The 17650-nt window shown below is 30.7% G+C and overlaps 1 protein-coding gene across 3 annotated transcripts in view; it reads right to left on the bottom strand.

Annotated features, from left to right (window-relative positions):
• Positions 1–17650, bottom strand: part of LOC142326086 (protein tudor-like) — a 129303-nt gene that overhangs the window by 98171 nt on the left and 13482 nt on the right. For all 3 annotated transcript variants that reach the window (XM_075368254.1, XM_075368255.1, XM_075368256.1), the window contains exon 2: positions 11838–12073. In XM_075368254.1, coding sequence (XP_075224369.1) covers positions 11838–12073 — 236 coding nt within the window. The remainder of the gene's footprint in view (positions 1–11837; positions 12074–17650) is intronic.

Here is a 17650-nt window from a genome sequence, read left to right as displayed (position 1 = left end):
ATATTTCAACCAAATATCAAAGCAAGCACGTATGCAGGAGCAATAATACTCAAATACATCTACATCAAAGGAAAGCAAAAACTATATTTTTACTGGGTACAGTAAAACTAATTTATTGGGAATACTTTATCTCAACTTCCTCACAAAATGTACTCCACTGCGCAGCACAATTCTATGCCACAATATTACACAATAAATTGAAGATATTTTTCAAGAGGAGAGACCAGAACAGTGCTCACCTTCATGCTACTGCTTAAGCTACGAAAATGAGACAAGAGTCAAAAAAAGTATGTATTACTCCACACCTATAAGGCCTGGATTTACATTATCATTTGTTCAGTGCATTGTAAGAAATTATTAGGAGAATTTCAAGTTTTATAATAAGGTCATTGTTGATGCTATGCAAATACAGATGAATGTGCATCAAAAAGACATATCTTTTGAGATCAAGAAGCTTTCAACCACTGGAACAAAATGCACTGCACTGAAAAATAGTGTATAAAAATAGTTTACTGCACTCTTTTATTAATTACTAGCAGACCTGGCAATGCTTCACAATTGCTAGATTTGAGTATATAGATTAAATGAACACAATTGAAATTTTGATTAACATTAACAAAATGAACATTACAGAACTTCACAAAATGTAACCTTTCCCTTTTTCCCTTTTCACCATATTCTCTTTTCCTTTTATCATTTCCCCCCTTCTTCCCCATTTTCCTTTCCACTTTTCTTTATTCTCCTTTCCCCTTTCATTTCCCTGTTTTCCCCCTTTTATTTTTTCCATTTCCCCCTTCTTCCCTTTCTCCCTTTTCCCCCCGCGCATAAATCGGTCCAGTAGTGTTTTTTAGTCTATAGCAGACACACATATTGGAAACATTGCAATGGAATCGTAAAATATTTAGTATAGCATGTGATGCTTTTACGTCCAACAGAGAGCACTGTTTTTTTAAAAAAAAAAAAGCATATTTTTACCTGTCACAGGTGTGACATCTTAGGTATATAAAAACATGCGCGTATTCAAATGCAACATTGTGTCAAAATTTCAAAGCAATCTGTGAACTTTCGGAGATTTTAATATTTTGAACAAACTAACATTTACATTTTTATTTATACAGATACCTATGACATTTCTATTTACAATTCTACCTCCTCATATACAAGGCATCTTTCTTATCTAAAGTATTTTAAATTTAGAACATAAAAACTGTGAAAGACAAAAAGAAATATGATTAATTTCATATTAAATAAATAAATATGCCTTATTTATTTTCAGTTTTAAGTTTTTACAACAAAATTATACAATTTTTCTATTAAAAAAAAAATAAATAAATAAATTAAACTTACTTCATTTAACAAAGTACCATTTGAACTAACTTCGACATTTGACACCAGGCCCATTAACATAGGCCTCTCTTCCAATATTCCATTCTACTCTGTTTAAACAAAATCTACATCAATATTTTACAGCCTCCTTCAAATTTTCCTCCCACTGTTTCTTCTGTCAACCTCTTTCCCTTTTCCAATAGAAAAGTTTCCAAAACATAACTTGATTTGTCCACCTTCTAATCTTGTCAGGTGACCAGCCTATTTCCACTTCAATTTCTACCTCACATTAACCACATCTGCCACTCTCATGTGTTTCAATATCTTTTCACAAGTAATTCTGTCTTTCCTTTTCATATCAAATACACTTCTCTCACTAATTGTTGAGTAACCTATAATTTGTATGAATTTCTTTGACAAAGTCAAAGTTTGTGAACCTTAGGTGAGACAAGGTGTCACAACAGTCTAATAATTTACCTTTCTGTATATTGTTCTTCATAATGAATTTTTTTCCCTAAAACAATTCCTGTCCTTCTTGGGCCTCCTTCCATGTTTTGCTTTCAAAACTCACCAATTTCCCTAGATTGTTTTGTTTGCCCATCCTGATTCCCATAAGAGAAGAGCCTGGTGATGATCCCCATTGCCACACAACCCCCCCCCCTCAATTTCTACACTGTAAGACACAAAATAATCATTTCCATAACCAAACTTCAAATTAGACTGTATTATCAAACATATACTTTCAACTGAAATTTAGATTTTGTAGAAACATCTTTCTAAATTTCTATCCTTATACTTAAATATTGAACGCAACAATTCCTATAAATACAAAGTTCCATTTCTTAATTTGTCAAAGACAATTAAGAAATCTGAACAAAGATATAAATACTAACGTACTCCTATCTGATCCGCTTTCAGGAGTGAGGTCAATGCCTTCACCCTCCCACATTGCACCTCCATCACCAAGTTCCTTACACATTCTACCTCTGTTCTGAAGACACATAGCTAAACTGATTGGGCCAAATGCCAAAACACTCATTGCTACACTGATTTTATTATAGCATCAAATCCCTTCAGCCACCCTCTGCAGGGACAGAAACCTAAGTAAGCTAGCAACTATTTATAAGTTTTCCAACTTGCTAGCAAATCTAGATCAGAATTAAATCTCACAAATTCTTTATTCTAGTAAGTTCAGCTTCATATGTTGAACAGACATACAGGACATGGTATATATTGCCATAAACTCTACTTAGCAGACAGACCTGAGCCTAAGCCAAACCTAGTCACCTTATCCCTACAAGTACCATATCCAGTAACCTTTCACATCCAGGAAAATACCACGCATATAATGCCCATCAGAAGATACATTCCATCTGATCTGCCATGAACAGAAACCTAGTTCTCACATGTGTCTACAGGCGAGTTGGCTTATCTTTTTGGCATTTTATTATAATTGGCACTCAGTAGCAAGGATATCAATAGGCTTAACAACTGCAATAACAAGAACTACCTTGCGAGAGAGACAGTTTTATATCACCGATCACTGACACTAGTAGGAAGACTGAGCCATCAACAAAATATTTCTGTAACTTTTATACTTCATTTGGTCAGCAAAGACAAGTGCAGCATACAGAATTATAGCTTCGCAGATACCTTTATAAAGAACATGCATGGTACTGAAATTTAAACCCCAAAATAGTTTATTTCTTTCTTAGCAGTTTTAATTCTTTCTTAACTTTGTTAAAAGAACAGTATTTTTTTAATTAATTATTAAACCAGCTGTCACCTTGTTTTGCCACTTTATTTAACATCTCTTCTAATATTTTTGGAGATTAAGCAAATCTGATAATCTGAAAACCATCAAATCATCTGCAAACCTTAGATTTGTTAAATCTTCGACCACTCATAGCTTCTACACCAAACTTGTTTCTGTCCATTTCAGTTTTATGCATACTTCTTCCAAGAATGCACTGAACAAAGCTGGTAATAAAAGATCTCCGTTTTATTAATTTTCCTACTTTAAAATATGAAACAACTTGGTCCATCACTATTCTGGTCTTACTCACTGAACGTATACTTTTTATTAAATTGAGGTATTTAAGAGCTTAATGCTCTGTAGGGCAATTTGTTGTTTCACGGAATCAAAAACTTTATGCGGTAGAGATAACCAATGAATGTTATTACCTGTATTTGAAATTCTATTGGTTTATCATTACCCTGGATATGATTATTGTACAGAATCCTAAACAAAATTGTGCTTGTTTTGATGGTTGATATTTTTCCAATTCAGGTTTAATTTTGTTTAAAATCATTTTAATAAATAATCTCGCTTATGGCAGAAGTAAGTATATTGGTCTGTAATGATTTAAGTCTTGAGTATTAAAGTCTTGAGAAATAGAAATATCTATCTTTTCTCCTCTCTCTGAACCTGGTTTACCTCATTTCTCTACACACCTATTCTACGCTCTTAAGATTGAGAAATAGTGAATAAAAAATTTTTGTGTGCTCTGTAATTATTATAACTGTTGACATTTCTATTTAAATTTGTACCCCTTCATAAACAAAGCATTTCACCATACCAGTATTACAAATTTAGAAGATAAAAGCTGAAAGATAGAAAATTGTCATGTAAAAAAACAATTTGTTCTGTTCTTGAACAATGAATTTTCACACATCACTTAAATTTTGATACATTACAGAAATTTTTTAAAGTAATTTTTAATTAACATTATAATTACAGTCTTGCATTTTTAAAAAGAACATTACAGATTTTCTGTTACTAATCATATTAAATACAAGTATTATCAGCAACAATTGATTGCATGAACAGTAAGCTCTATTCTTTTTCCTGTTTAGCCTCCGGTAATTACCGTTCAGATAATACTTCAGAGGATGAATATGGATGATATCTATGAGTGTAAATGAAGTGTAGTCTTGTACAATCTCAGTTTGACCATTCCTGAGATGTGTGGTTAATTGAAACCCAACCACCAAAGAACACCGGTATTCACGATCTAGTATTCAAATCTGTGTAAAAATAACTGACTTTACTAGGACTTGAACGCTGGAACTCTAGACTTCCAAATCACTTGATTTGGGAAGACGCGTTCATCACTAGACCAACCTGGTGGGTTATTAACAATAAGCTCTCTTTTTTTCTCTTTTTTCTGTTTAGCCTCCAGTAACTACCGTTTAGATAATTCTTCAGAGGATGAATAAGGATGATATGTATGAGTGTAAATGAAGTGTAGTCTTGTACAATCTCAGTTTGACCATTCCTGAGATGTGTGGTTAATTGAAACCCAACCACCAAAGAACACCGGTATTCACGATCTAGTATTCAAATCCATGTAAAAATATCTGGCTTTACTAGGACTTGAACGCTGTAACTCTCGACTTCCAAATCAGCTGATTTGGGAAGACGCGTTAACCACTAGACCAACCCAGTGGGTTATGAACAATAAGCTCAATTCTATAAAACCTCACTCTGAATTCAGTGTTACTTAAAAATTTTAAAATCAACATAATCTTACAGACAGACAAATTAATTTACATTTTATGATAACATTTTTGTAAATATGTATAAAAATTATAAAACACAAAGTATATAAGTGGTTGAGTGTAACAGAGTTAAATTACACTTCATAGAGTTACACTTCACAGAGTTAACAACTTCATAGACTTATCAGTCTATAACTTTATATGGTGATGTATAATACCATTAAAGCACCTTTGGGATTCTAGGTGCTTTTAACAGATGTCTTCTAACAAATTAATAAACTGATGGAGGAATCCCTAGATCTCACATAACCTTCACTCTTTATATACTTTTATTATGTTAATCTCATTCAAAAAACTTTCAAAAACATTCTGAAGGGATATTACATAAAAACTTCACTTTAAAATAATTCCCAAAAAGGGAAACAATGAATTTTCTAAGGAATTCAAACTCTGTAAAAAATTTTAAGATTTCACATAATAATAACTTTTTTCAGTTATCATTAATAATAAAAGATAATTTACATTTACAGATCTTAAATGCCTGGGATTTATAAGATTCCAAAAAATGGTACAACTGCTAAATAGAACGCCGAGTTCCCTGTCAATGGTGTTCTTTATTGAGAGTTTATAAAAGTTGATATTGTGGCGTTAGTATCTGACAACTGTAGGAAAATTAATATAGTAATAAATTTTATTTTTTGCAAACAACTTTATTCTCATCACAAGGATTAAGTTTTATGATTAAAGGAGCTAGTGTTCAAATTTTTGACCTGCCAACATCCTGACAAGTCAAATACACCTAAGTAATTTAAAAATACTGGTTACATAATTTTTTTGTATTAATTTTTGAAATTAAATTGTAATGAGTAATTGTTTTTACAAGGGTCGTTCAATAATTAAACAAATAGCTGTACAGCAAAAATGATTTATTAAACAAATACAATTTTTTTGTCTACTTTTCCATGTAATCCCTACAAACTTCTCTGCACTTGTCCCATCTTTTTACTAGTCTTCTTATCCCCTTGGCAAAGAATTCTTTTCCTTATCTTGAAGGCACTTTTGTACTCTTATCTTTACCTCTTCGTTGTGTTCAACTTGATGCCATGCAAAGCTTCTTTCATCAGACCAAAGGAATACAAATCTGAAGGGGCAAGGTCAGGGGCTGTAAGGAGGATAAGGTAGGAACTCTTGATTCCACTTTGCCAATAGTTTTCAGCGTCAGTTGTGCCATATGTGGTAGAGTGTTGTCTTGAAGAAGCACACCTTTCCTCTGCCATCCCGGACATTTCCTCTTAAACACAGACTTGACTTTGTTCTCAATTGTGGCCGAGTAGTATGGGCTGTTGATAATGCATTGCTCCTTCAAATAATCACAGAAAATCGAACCATGGGCACTCCAAAAGATGGTTAACATGACCTTACCAGTCAATGGTTGTGTTTCTAATTTCTTGCACACAGATGATTCAGGGCATTTCCACTGCATGCTTTGATGATTACACTCCTACTCAAAATGACATCCAAGTTTCATCACAGGTGAAAATCCTGTCCAAAACCTTCATTACTGAAATGATTTTTGAGTTCGGTATAAATGCGAAATCTCTTGGTTTTGTTATGAACAGTAGCTCTCTGGGAATCCACCTTGCACAAGTCTTACGGTAGTTTAGTTTGTTTTGAATGATGGAATGAGTTATGCAAACACTTACCTTACATTTTTCAGCAATTTGTTCAACTGTAAGTCATCAGTCTTCTTGGATAAGTGAATCAATAGAGAATCTAAGGTTGACACAGTTACCAAAACACCAGGAGCAGTGCTCATCAGTCATACTTTTACAGCCACTTTTTAAATTTTCCACCCACATGTAAAAACTCAAATGGTTTATGTAACAACTGCAGTATTGTTTGTTCATCTAAAAGTATATTTCTGATGGTTGTACACTTTCTGAAAATAAAAATTGGATCACAGAACACTATTCTTCAAAAGTACTTTCTTCGAGTGGACATGCCATCGTAACTAAGACTTTAGAGGTTATGTTTACGTAAGTATTAATTGAACAGCTGACTAACAATCTTTGCAAGGTTGCCAACTAACACTTACAAAAGTTTCAATTACCTGCATTAAGAGTTTTCTTCACTAAAAATGTTTTAACTGTTAAATTACTGAATGACCCTTGTACTTTCAAATTATTCACAACAATCATATGGTGAAATAATTAAGATGTGGCAGGAAATTTTTAACACGTTTAACACTAAGAATATATAACATGTATAATATAAAAAAGAAAAACTGGAATGCATAAATAGATGTAACATAAATCTGTATCCAGATTTAAATTAAACAATTATTGATGGTCTTGTCAAAAATAGAATTAAATCACCTCCTTTATATGCTCTCAACACAGCACCCTACCAATATATGACACACTGGATAAGGGCAATTTCATTTTTGTTGCCATCTGGTAATGGGATTGCATTCAACGGCCAACTTAATATTTAGTAATGAAATGAGAATAAAAAAAAAGTTCACAGGTTGCAGTATTATATATAAAAATATCAGTGAATATTTTGTTTTTATTCTATAATTGACATTATATTAATAATTACGAGATAATTAACCTTTAATCTTGCACAGCATTTTATAATAGCAAACATTGGTGATAATGCAAGTGCAATTTGATAATAAACATTTTCAATAACTAAAATAAATTCTCAGAACTATCTTATCAGGAACAAGAACATGTAACTATTTAGTCAAGTGATTGTTTTTTATACACAATTTCTTTTTCTTATCATTATAAGAAAAACGTTTTTTTATTATTAATATTTTTACTTTTATTAATACATTTTACTTTATATAATGTTTTAACTTCTACATGATTATGCTTATTACTGTCAACTCCATTTTTTCTGAAATTACTCAATACAGACTTGTATTTAATCAAAGACAATGTGACTTATTAAGCTTTACTTAGGACAAAATAATCAGCTCAAGTTATTCATATTTTTTCATCAGTTACTTTCAATATCATGTAAAATTCTATCTTTTCTCTGGCTGTTAAGTTTCATAGAAGCCGAGTTCCAAGCTAATATAAATTTTAATAATTTTTCTCTAAACTTAGTGTAATGCCAAGAAGAAATTAATGAATTGTCTTTTTTCACATCAAAAAACTCTAAAGAGTCAGAGAAGAAGAAAAACAAAATCTACACATATTTACAATGAACTGTATAGCACCCAGATAAATTATTGCTACTTCACATAATAACTAGCTAACTAAAACTCAGGAACTACTAGCTACAAACAAACGTGCATAGCTTATTATAGAAGGGAAACAATACACAGAACTTTGAACAAGGGGAAATATAATTTCCAATCAGAGAATAAGCATAAATAAAATAAATCTACTTTACACTGAAAATAACATGCAAATGATTAGACAGAGAAATAATATTTACAAGTTTGTGAGAAAGAAAAACAACAGTTAATACAGGTTATTAATTTTTAGTAATGTTTTGTTTTTGTTATATCACAACTTCATTTATCAGCTAACATTGTAAACAGTAGATTATATCTTAGGATAACAAATTTATCAGACGAACTGAATCTGCCTCTTTAATAATCTATAAAATACTGCTAAAAATACATAATCCTCAAGACAGCAAAATGATGAAAACTTTAGGAATAGAGCTTTCATAGTTAATCACAAACTTGGAAGACAATTTTTTAAATACGCAAACATTAAATAGGTCAGTGGGAATCTCAAAATGATACTCTGCCAATCATGGTTAAAGACAAACTTAATTGGCTGAAAAAGTCTGCCTATTAGTTTTGCTAATTTATATAGGACGTAATTATATTTGGTTTATTATTTTAAATTTGCCTTAAAATTTATATACAATATATTTTTTGCTTGATAACAATTAACAAATTGTTATCTTTTAATTAATAAAAGACAACAATTAATTTAAAGATAATTGGTTAGTAGATTAACAATCTACTTCTATAATAACATACAGTTATTATATCAGTTACATATCTGTTATATACTTTCTAAGTATAAGAGATTTAAAAACAAAATAATAAAAAAAATAAAATTTACAAACAAAATACACAGGAAAAATAGGAAAAAGTAAAACAACATAAAATTAAAAAAAACATTACAATAACTATTAAATAATCGAATACAGACGTATCACTTTCAGAAAGAACAACATAATATTTGATAACATCCTCTTATTGTTTCCTAGAATTATCTCAGATGTTAGCTCCTAATTTAAATTTCCGATGCAATGCTGCATAACATACACAGTCCACAAGTATGTGGAACAATAGGCTCTTGATAGTCACATACATATCAATGGAATAATCAACAGAAACCGTTACATTACTTTCATATTAATTTATTAATCTCAATAACTGATATTATAATACAACTTTAATGGACAGTTTAAAATTATTTTCTTGCAAATGTTTTAATGTCAAAATATCTACAGCTGCACTTCATTTTCTTCAGCCAACTTAATATGTTACATGTTAAATAGACTTAAAGCACTTTCATGACCTACAGTACTAATAAAATGAAGGTGCCACATTTTCTGTCACCATTGTCCTCATCCTGATCCAGCAGATCTTCAATTATCTCCAAGGGAGAAACACCCTTGGAGCACTTATTCAGCAGGTCAAAATGTTATCGCTTTTAACAGGTTTTTCATGATTTTTGAGTTTATAACCTTTTTATTATAACAATACACAAGAAACATTTTTATTTGCCACAAACATCTACAAAAACACTAAGCTGTGCAAATTTGAAATTTTTATCACTAGCCCCATCAGAGTTATTTGAATCCAAAATTTAAATCTTTTTAAAAAAATTAAGTTTTCAAAAATCCATAAAAATTTAGGGGTAAGTATATCAGCCAGGTAATATTAGCAATTAATATTACTTATGGTAAAACTACTAACACATACCTACATATAAAAAATAATTCAAACTGTGTATGCCATCCATCCCTGCTTCTTGAAAAAATTTACTGAAAGTGAAATTCACCATTTTTAATGTTCAACTTTATTGGTAATTTTCTCATAGAAAGAAGAGAGATAGGTAAATAAACCACTGGACCAATCTTTTACCTTGAGAAAATATGAATAAGTTGTTTTGTTTTATCCTTCCAGGACCAATAGTTCTTTAGTTATGATTTTTTCCATAACAGTTACAATCACAAAAATAGGTATGTGCGCACCATAACAAAAATGGCTACAAGTAAACTGATTAAATAAAAAATAAAAAAATAAAAAAAATAGTTTTAAGGTTCTGACACATGTAGGAAACAAGTGGGTAAGATTCAATTTTTTTTTTTTTAATTGGTCAAGCAACCACCCTCGGAGTCACTTCAAATGGATTGACCCGCTTGCCTATAACAAGGTTTATGGGTATTACTCGCATTAGAACAAGGCATAAAATGTAATTCTGTTTTTTAATATTAACAAAGTTGCCACCAGCAGCACCATGCACTCAACTGCAGACATAGCTACTTATGTTGGCAGTGATCAGTTATCATCAGTGATCAGTGATCATGTAACCACGGCCTACTCACAAAAAGTTGTAAAATAGTGGCATTACATGAACATCCTCAGCAGAAAACGAAAAGTGTCGGCTTACTGGAGGCTTCACTTATGGTCTGATTCACTTGGTATCCATGGGTAAGTTTAATGTGCCCTATTTGTAAATGGCAAATAACACTCCTCTTGATGGTTATTCCTACATGAAGAGCTCCATGGCAGCATAGTATCCTTGATGTGCTGGAATCTACTTTCTTCAACAGTGTGTTTTAACAAAATTAATAAAATTGGCAATAACAACAAAAGTGGTGAAAGACCAGTACCTCCTTAAGACATGCATCTTTCAGAGGAATCTGCATGTTCATTACCCAGGATTCCCACATGACTGGGGATCCAGCAGAAACTCTCTGTGTGTTGTGATGCTTCAACTCATTGACTGCATTATGAATTTTGGTGATGACAAAGATGTCTAGAATATAAATCTTCTAAAGCTTGGTGTGCACTACATGAGTTGCTATAAATAAGGATGTGATGGTATTTTGGATATTCAAAGCTTTATTGATGGCATACAGTTCAGCAGTGTAGATGCTTGTAATATTAGGTAGACCTAATATTTGATCATTGGCTTGTAATATTGGTCATTAACAACAAATGTGCACCCAACGATATCATTTTCTTTTGACCCATCTGTGAATACTACTGCGTATGAGTTTGTCTTTGGGAGAAATTGGTTAAACATATGCTGAAAGACGATGGAATAGAAGTGCTTTTATACAATTTATATTATGAAATTTTAATATTTTAAGCAATTTATGAAATTGGTTGCCTTGAAAAGTTACATACATAAATCAAAATTAAAAACTACCAAACAAAATTTGATTGCGAAATTGTTATAATCAACCGGAATTATAATACAGATAGGTTTATTTCAACTAACAATTTAACTTTGCTAAATAAAACAAATCAATAGCGATAGGTTTCCATCTAATTCTTTTAATGCACGAGTATTTTTAAACATAAAATTGATAATGTTAGTAATAAAAGTGCTAGAACAACTACTTTTTAAATACATTAAAAATTATTACTGGCAACTGAATAGATTAGAATATATAAGAATATTCTTGTAAATTATTTTACAAACATTTTTCATAAAAAAATATTAAAAAATACTATTACTTTAAGGTCTGCTGCTTTATGTAAGGGGCAACTTATAGTACTATCACAAATCTTAATTTCAGATTGTCAGTGGAATACTGCTGCTTTGTTAGCATGACCAGAACTTTGCAAGTAATGTGCTATATAATACTCTTATTAAATTTAAATTAATTATTCCTGCTAACAATTAATATGTTAAAGAAAATTATACTATCAGTATCCTTATTTAGCATCCACAAGTACTAGATTATAAGCAACTATGGCTTTATATATTTTATTTATACAATTAGACCGTACTTACCGTGGTGGCATGTCATAAATTTGGGTGCACGGAAGAACTTCAGAATTCCCATAATCAGGGTAATAAAGTCTGCATTTATCATTCATGACATGCATTACAACTGCTCGACAGAGACTTCCATCTTCACTAAATCGACCCAAACAAATTGAACCAGGAAGTAACGGTCTTGATATTGGGACAGGATCATGATCGTCTAATTCTGCCATCAGATTTGTTAAAGCATGTTCTGCTACTTCCTGTTATAACAAAAACCAATCAATATTATAAACATTAATAGTATATTATTAAAATAAATTAACTAAAAAAGACCAAAATCATAAACTAGACCAACTGTAGCTAAAACACTGACTGTGAGCTACTGGTAGCTCATAGAGATCATTTTGTAAACTATCACAAGGTTGACTATGCAGCAAATTATCAATGACCTTACACAAAAACTACCAACATACTAATAATGGATTTAATACATTCATGCTGATATTACAAAGTGCATGTTTAATACAAATTTCCTACAAGCATTTCTAATTGGTTTTAAGGTGACTATCCCAGCAGTATATTTACTGCCTTTTGGTGAAAATTGTAATAAAGAATTTTCTTAAATGACAAATCAAAACAACTACTTGCTTACGCTGAGAAAAAAATTAGAACTCTCCTAGTCTTTTGAAATTTCTTTTCAAGACTTCTTATTTGCTTATAATAAAGATTGTGATGTATAAAACTGAAATTTTCCTGATGCACAAAAATTAACACAGTTTTCAGCTAATAAGACATTTTACCACTTTGAGAAGATATTTTAATTAATATATACATGCCTTGATTCAATAAAAAATGTTTAATGTTTTAAATTTACTCTTCTATGAGCATTCAATTATCCAGCTGATACCTACAACCACATACAAATGAAACAAGAACACAAATTTAACAAATGAAAATTGCTGCAATGATCACTTAGAAACTGTTGGAATAATTATTTTTACTTCAGTTATTTCTAGGAAAACAAAAGAGAACATTTATGAAAATTGTTCTGTTTAAAATCATATCACTTTCCTAGCCAGTTTGTGTGTTTGTTTCAAATTAAAGTTGAACTTCTCAGATTTCTATTTAATTTTAATAGATGTTATTTGCATAAATTTTCTCGGAATTAAATTCTCTACAAAGTTAACTAGAAATCATTATTTGTTTAGTGGTAAACAAAGTTATTTTATTCCAAACCTAAAAACATGAACTTTCCAATAAGTGATATAGAGGTCTGGGACTACTTTTATTCAATTTGTTGCATGAAAAACTATAAGGAAGCACCAAATTTACCCCCTTGATTTAACCCCAAGAATTTTACTACTGTTTAATTTCACACAGGGAGCAGAAAGCAGGGCTAAATGTTTCATCAGCTGAAGCTTTTTTCTTATTTTTGGCCATAAAATCATCTCCCAAGAGACTGCAGTGCAATTTGGAATCACCTGTGTATTTACATAATATTATATATATAAAGCGCGCGCGCACACACGCACGCGCGCACACGCACACACACACACACACACACACACACACACACACACATTCACTAACTGACTCTCAACTTTTGGAAATTCAAAAATTTGAATCCAGGTTTCCTGCTGAACTTTATATGCATAATTGAAAATAAAGTTCCTTTAGTAAAGAAATAGCTTTGTTTTAAAGTTATGGCCAGTCAAAATTGTTTACAATACTTTGGCAACAATGTAGTAGTAGTATTAACTTTACAATTTAAATATAATTTTGTATTAAAAATGCACAACTTAAAGAACCAAAATTATTCTAAAATCACTCTGTTTCAAATTGCTTGTGATGACTAGAAACAGTTGAAATTATTGAAATAATCACTCTGAAGTAATAATTTTTCTTACTTAAAATTATCAGATTCAATGCATTGTTTACTCCAAACAAACCACGTTTTATTTATGGATGTCTAATAAATGATGCAATCGTTAGAGTGAGTATGTGTAACTTATGCAAGGGTAAATTTTATGTTTAATTGTCAAATGGCAATATTGCATTCAAGGTTAGATGCAGATAGGAGTAGAAATAGTACATCATCATGCATTGTCATTTCCAGTAATCAATTTTTTCTATTGAGTCAGCAGTGCCATTTTCATTTTGAGTCATTTTTGCAATTTTTATGCCAATACTTATTTTGCATATAAATAATTCTAATGTGAAAAATAAGTTTCAGTTGAATATTTCCTAGTTGCAATTCCCAATAAGTAAATGATTTTGTGTTAGATTAATAAATTTTACCAGACCTATAGAATCAAACCCACCGGGTTGGTTTAGTGGTTAACGCGTCTTCCCAAATCAGCTGATTTGGAAGTCGAGAGTTACAGCGTTCAAGTCCTAGTAAAGCCAGTTATTTTTACACGGATTTGAATACTAGATCGTGGATACCGGTGTTCTTTGGTGGTTGAGTTTCAATTAACCACTCATCTCAGTAACGGTCGAACTGAGAATGTACAAGACTACACTTCATTTACACTCATACATACCATCCTCATTCATCCTCTGAAGAATTATCTAAACGGTAGTAACCAGAGGCTAAACAGGAAAAAGAAAGAAATACCTATAGTATCAAAAGAGCCTACACATCATTAACCATGAAAATTCTTCAGAATATGAATAATTGTGCAACTTGCTCATTAGAAAACATATTTATTCTTGAAGACTGAACTGCCAATAATCAGTTACAGGACTTCCATAATTCCATACTTATTCCATGCTTAATGATCTGGTGATGTTTAAGAACTGAAAGAACCAGACTATGAAAGATCTTCTACGTACTCTAATTGTTAACTGAAAATATGTATTTATTTTAGTGGTGAGGCTTGGTTTCGTTTTATCAATATGGCTGCATAACACTTAACATAGTTAAAAATGAAGCAATCCTCATACTTTTCATAAATAAACACTTAGTGACAAGTTTGAAATCTTCAGCCACTGAGAAATAAGTTGGTTTTTCTTTATAAAAATACAAATTATGTTTATCATGACTTGTTAACAGTTCATTATACTGTTATAAGAAAATGAATGGGAATAATGGTTTCACCACAATGGCACTGCTGATCACAATACTTACAGATGATAGCAATCATGTTTCAGAAATTTCTGGTCACTGCTTGATTTCTAAAGACTACCAGGTGCAAGATCTCTGGATCTTATTTCAAAATGGTCCTTCTGTACTTGAAAAACTAGAAAATAATTTTTCAGGATTTTTCAGGAGAGAAAAATCACTTTCAACATGTGTTGAGAAATAAAGTGTATGCGTGAACTGAATATTCTACCAATCTGAGTCTTATATTTGAAAAAATGAATTTAAACATACCTTATCAAATTTCAGGTTGTGAAAAATGTCTCCTCCATAAAATCAAACAATCACAAGCCAACTTCTTTTGCAGAAATATGAGTGTTTAATGCTAACTTAAATACTATCTGATAAGAAAGAATAAAGTAGAATGTTATTGGTCAACGTTAACAATGCAATTAATTCCACATTCTTCTTCAACAAGAAATTTCTAGTTATTCAGTAATACACAAATAAAAAGATTCTATTACATGCAATAGACATCACTACAATTAAAATACGGCCACCCTGATTGTTATACCTGAGCATCGGTCAGTTATTATTGGGACATCAGGAAATTTTACAATACCCCTAAGCCATACACAGAGAAAAAAAATAAGCTAATAAACTAAAAACTACATTTACAACTAATAAAAGGAAATATTACAGCAATGATAATCTTGATTTTCAAAAATCATCAGAACATTGGAGGAAATTCTTTTTTTACAAATGGAAAAAAATTAAAGATGAAAGCGAGGAAAAAAATTAAGAAATTAAAATGTAAAAGAAACAAGTAATACTAGAAAATAACCATTTTACATCTGGTTAGTATTTATATGAAATATTATGTAATATTTTAAGGTATAATAAAAAACCTTAATTTGACTTGGGAAATGCTTTAACATGAACATTTTATTTATTTTAATTCTCAGAAGTGCTAAACTTTTATTTAAAATAAATATACACTAATATGCTAAATACAAAATAAGTTTACTCAAGACAGAAAAAAATTCAGTTCATCGACTGGCAAGTAGGCAACACAATTGATTGCATAGATTTTTATACAAGAAAATGAATAAAATATTGCAGTAGAATTATGTTATGAAGATCATACTTAACCATACTAGTAATTATGTCAACAGGTAAAATTCATTCATTTTGTACTGAATTTGTTAAATTACGTTCTGAAATAAAATTGACAACCTAAAATTAAAGTATAACACAAAATAAAATTGTCTATTATTTTTTTTTTTGTATTATCAAATTGTCTATTTGATTGTGAAAAGTTTGACCAGTGCCAAGAATAATGTTACTGAATTCAATACCATCTGTACTATTTCCAAGAACATAAAAAATCACTTTTAGATGTTCTTTCCATCTATACCTTTGTGTTATTTTCTTTTTTGAGAAAAAGTCTGAGAAGAAAATATAAAAAAACATGTCAACTGAAAACAAACCTATGATTAACTCCATAAAATAGTGTACAGAGAGAGGTGCAATGATTTACAATAATAAAAGAATGATCTCACCGACAAATATTAGCTTTAAAGGCAGAAGCAAATGTTTAACAAGCGTTACTCATTTACATATTCACAAGTATGTTTAAGTAAAACCACCGGGTTGGTCTAGTGGTGAATGCGTCTTCCCAAATCAGCTAATTTGGAATTCGAGAGTACCAGAGTTCAAGTCCTAGTAAAGTCAGTTTATTTCTACATGAATTTGAATACTAGATCGTGGATACGGTGTTCTTTGGTGGTCGGGTTTCAATTAACCACACATCTCAGGAATGGTCGAACTGAGACTGTACAAGACTACACTTCATTTACACTCACACATATCATCCTCTGAAGTATTATCTGAATGATAATTACCAGAGGCTAAACAGGAAAAAGAAAGGAAAAATATGTTAAAAGTATGATATTCATTAGATAATTTTATTGCAATGTTTTAATCATTTTCATATATATAAAATCTATGCAATCAATTGTGTTGCCTACAGTTGCTATGCTGTGTTGCCTCAGCATTTAATAAACACCTGTTGAGAAACAGCATAGAAAGGTTTAAGTCCCAGCAGTGGAGATCATGTATTTGTGACTTCATACTTCTCTTTTGAAATACAAGATTTTATAAAAATAATATTACGCAATATTATCCCTCTAAAAATCAGTAATGCAAAAAAAAAAAAAAAAGTTTAGCAATCTGCCATTAACAACCAAATAAATAAATGAATAAAATAAAATACGATGACCTAAAAACAGGACCTTATTTCACAGTCAATTCGAAATACAGTAGGCCAGATTTGCCAGATTTTTCTGAGAAAAAAGTTAAGATTTTTAGCACATATTATATTCAAACTTTACATATAACAAATGTGTAAATAGTTAAAGTACAATAATTTTAATAGGAAATTAGGGCACTTTCATTAAAAAAGTATTGCAACTAAACACATTACACAAATTTTTGTTGCCTTTTGATTCTACTTTATTGAAATCTTTGTTTGCATCTCTTAATAGAACCACATTCTTTTTATACATTCAAAAAACTCCTTTGTAGGCATTCAAAATTCACAACCACTTGGAGTTCTGCTTTTATTAATTCACAGGAGCTTCCTGATCAGTCTGTTTTCTTGAATATTCTTATTAATGAGAATGTAAACAAGAACATTTGAATATGGAATTCTAAATTTAAATCAAACTACTTTTAGAATATTCAGTGCACTTTT

The sequence above is a fragment of the Lycorma delicatula genome, chromosome 6 (assembly GCF_047948215.1).
Source record: "Lycorma delicatula isolate Av1 chromosome 6, ASM4794821v1, whole genome shotgun sequence".
NCBI lineage: Eukaryota > Metazoa > Arthropoda > Insecta > Hemiptera > Fulgoridae > Lycorma > Lycorma delicatula.
This window is presented reverse-complemented; position numbering and strand designations above follow the sequence as displayed.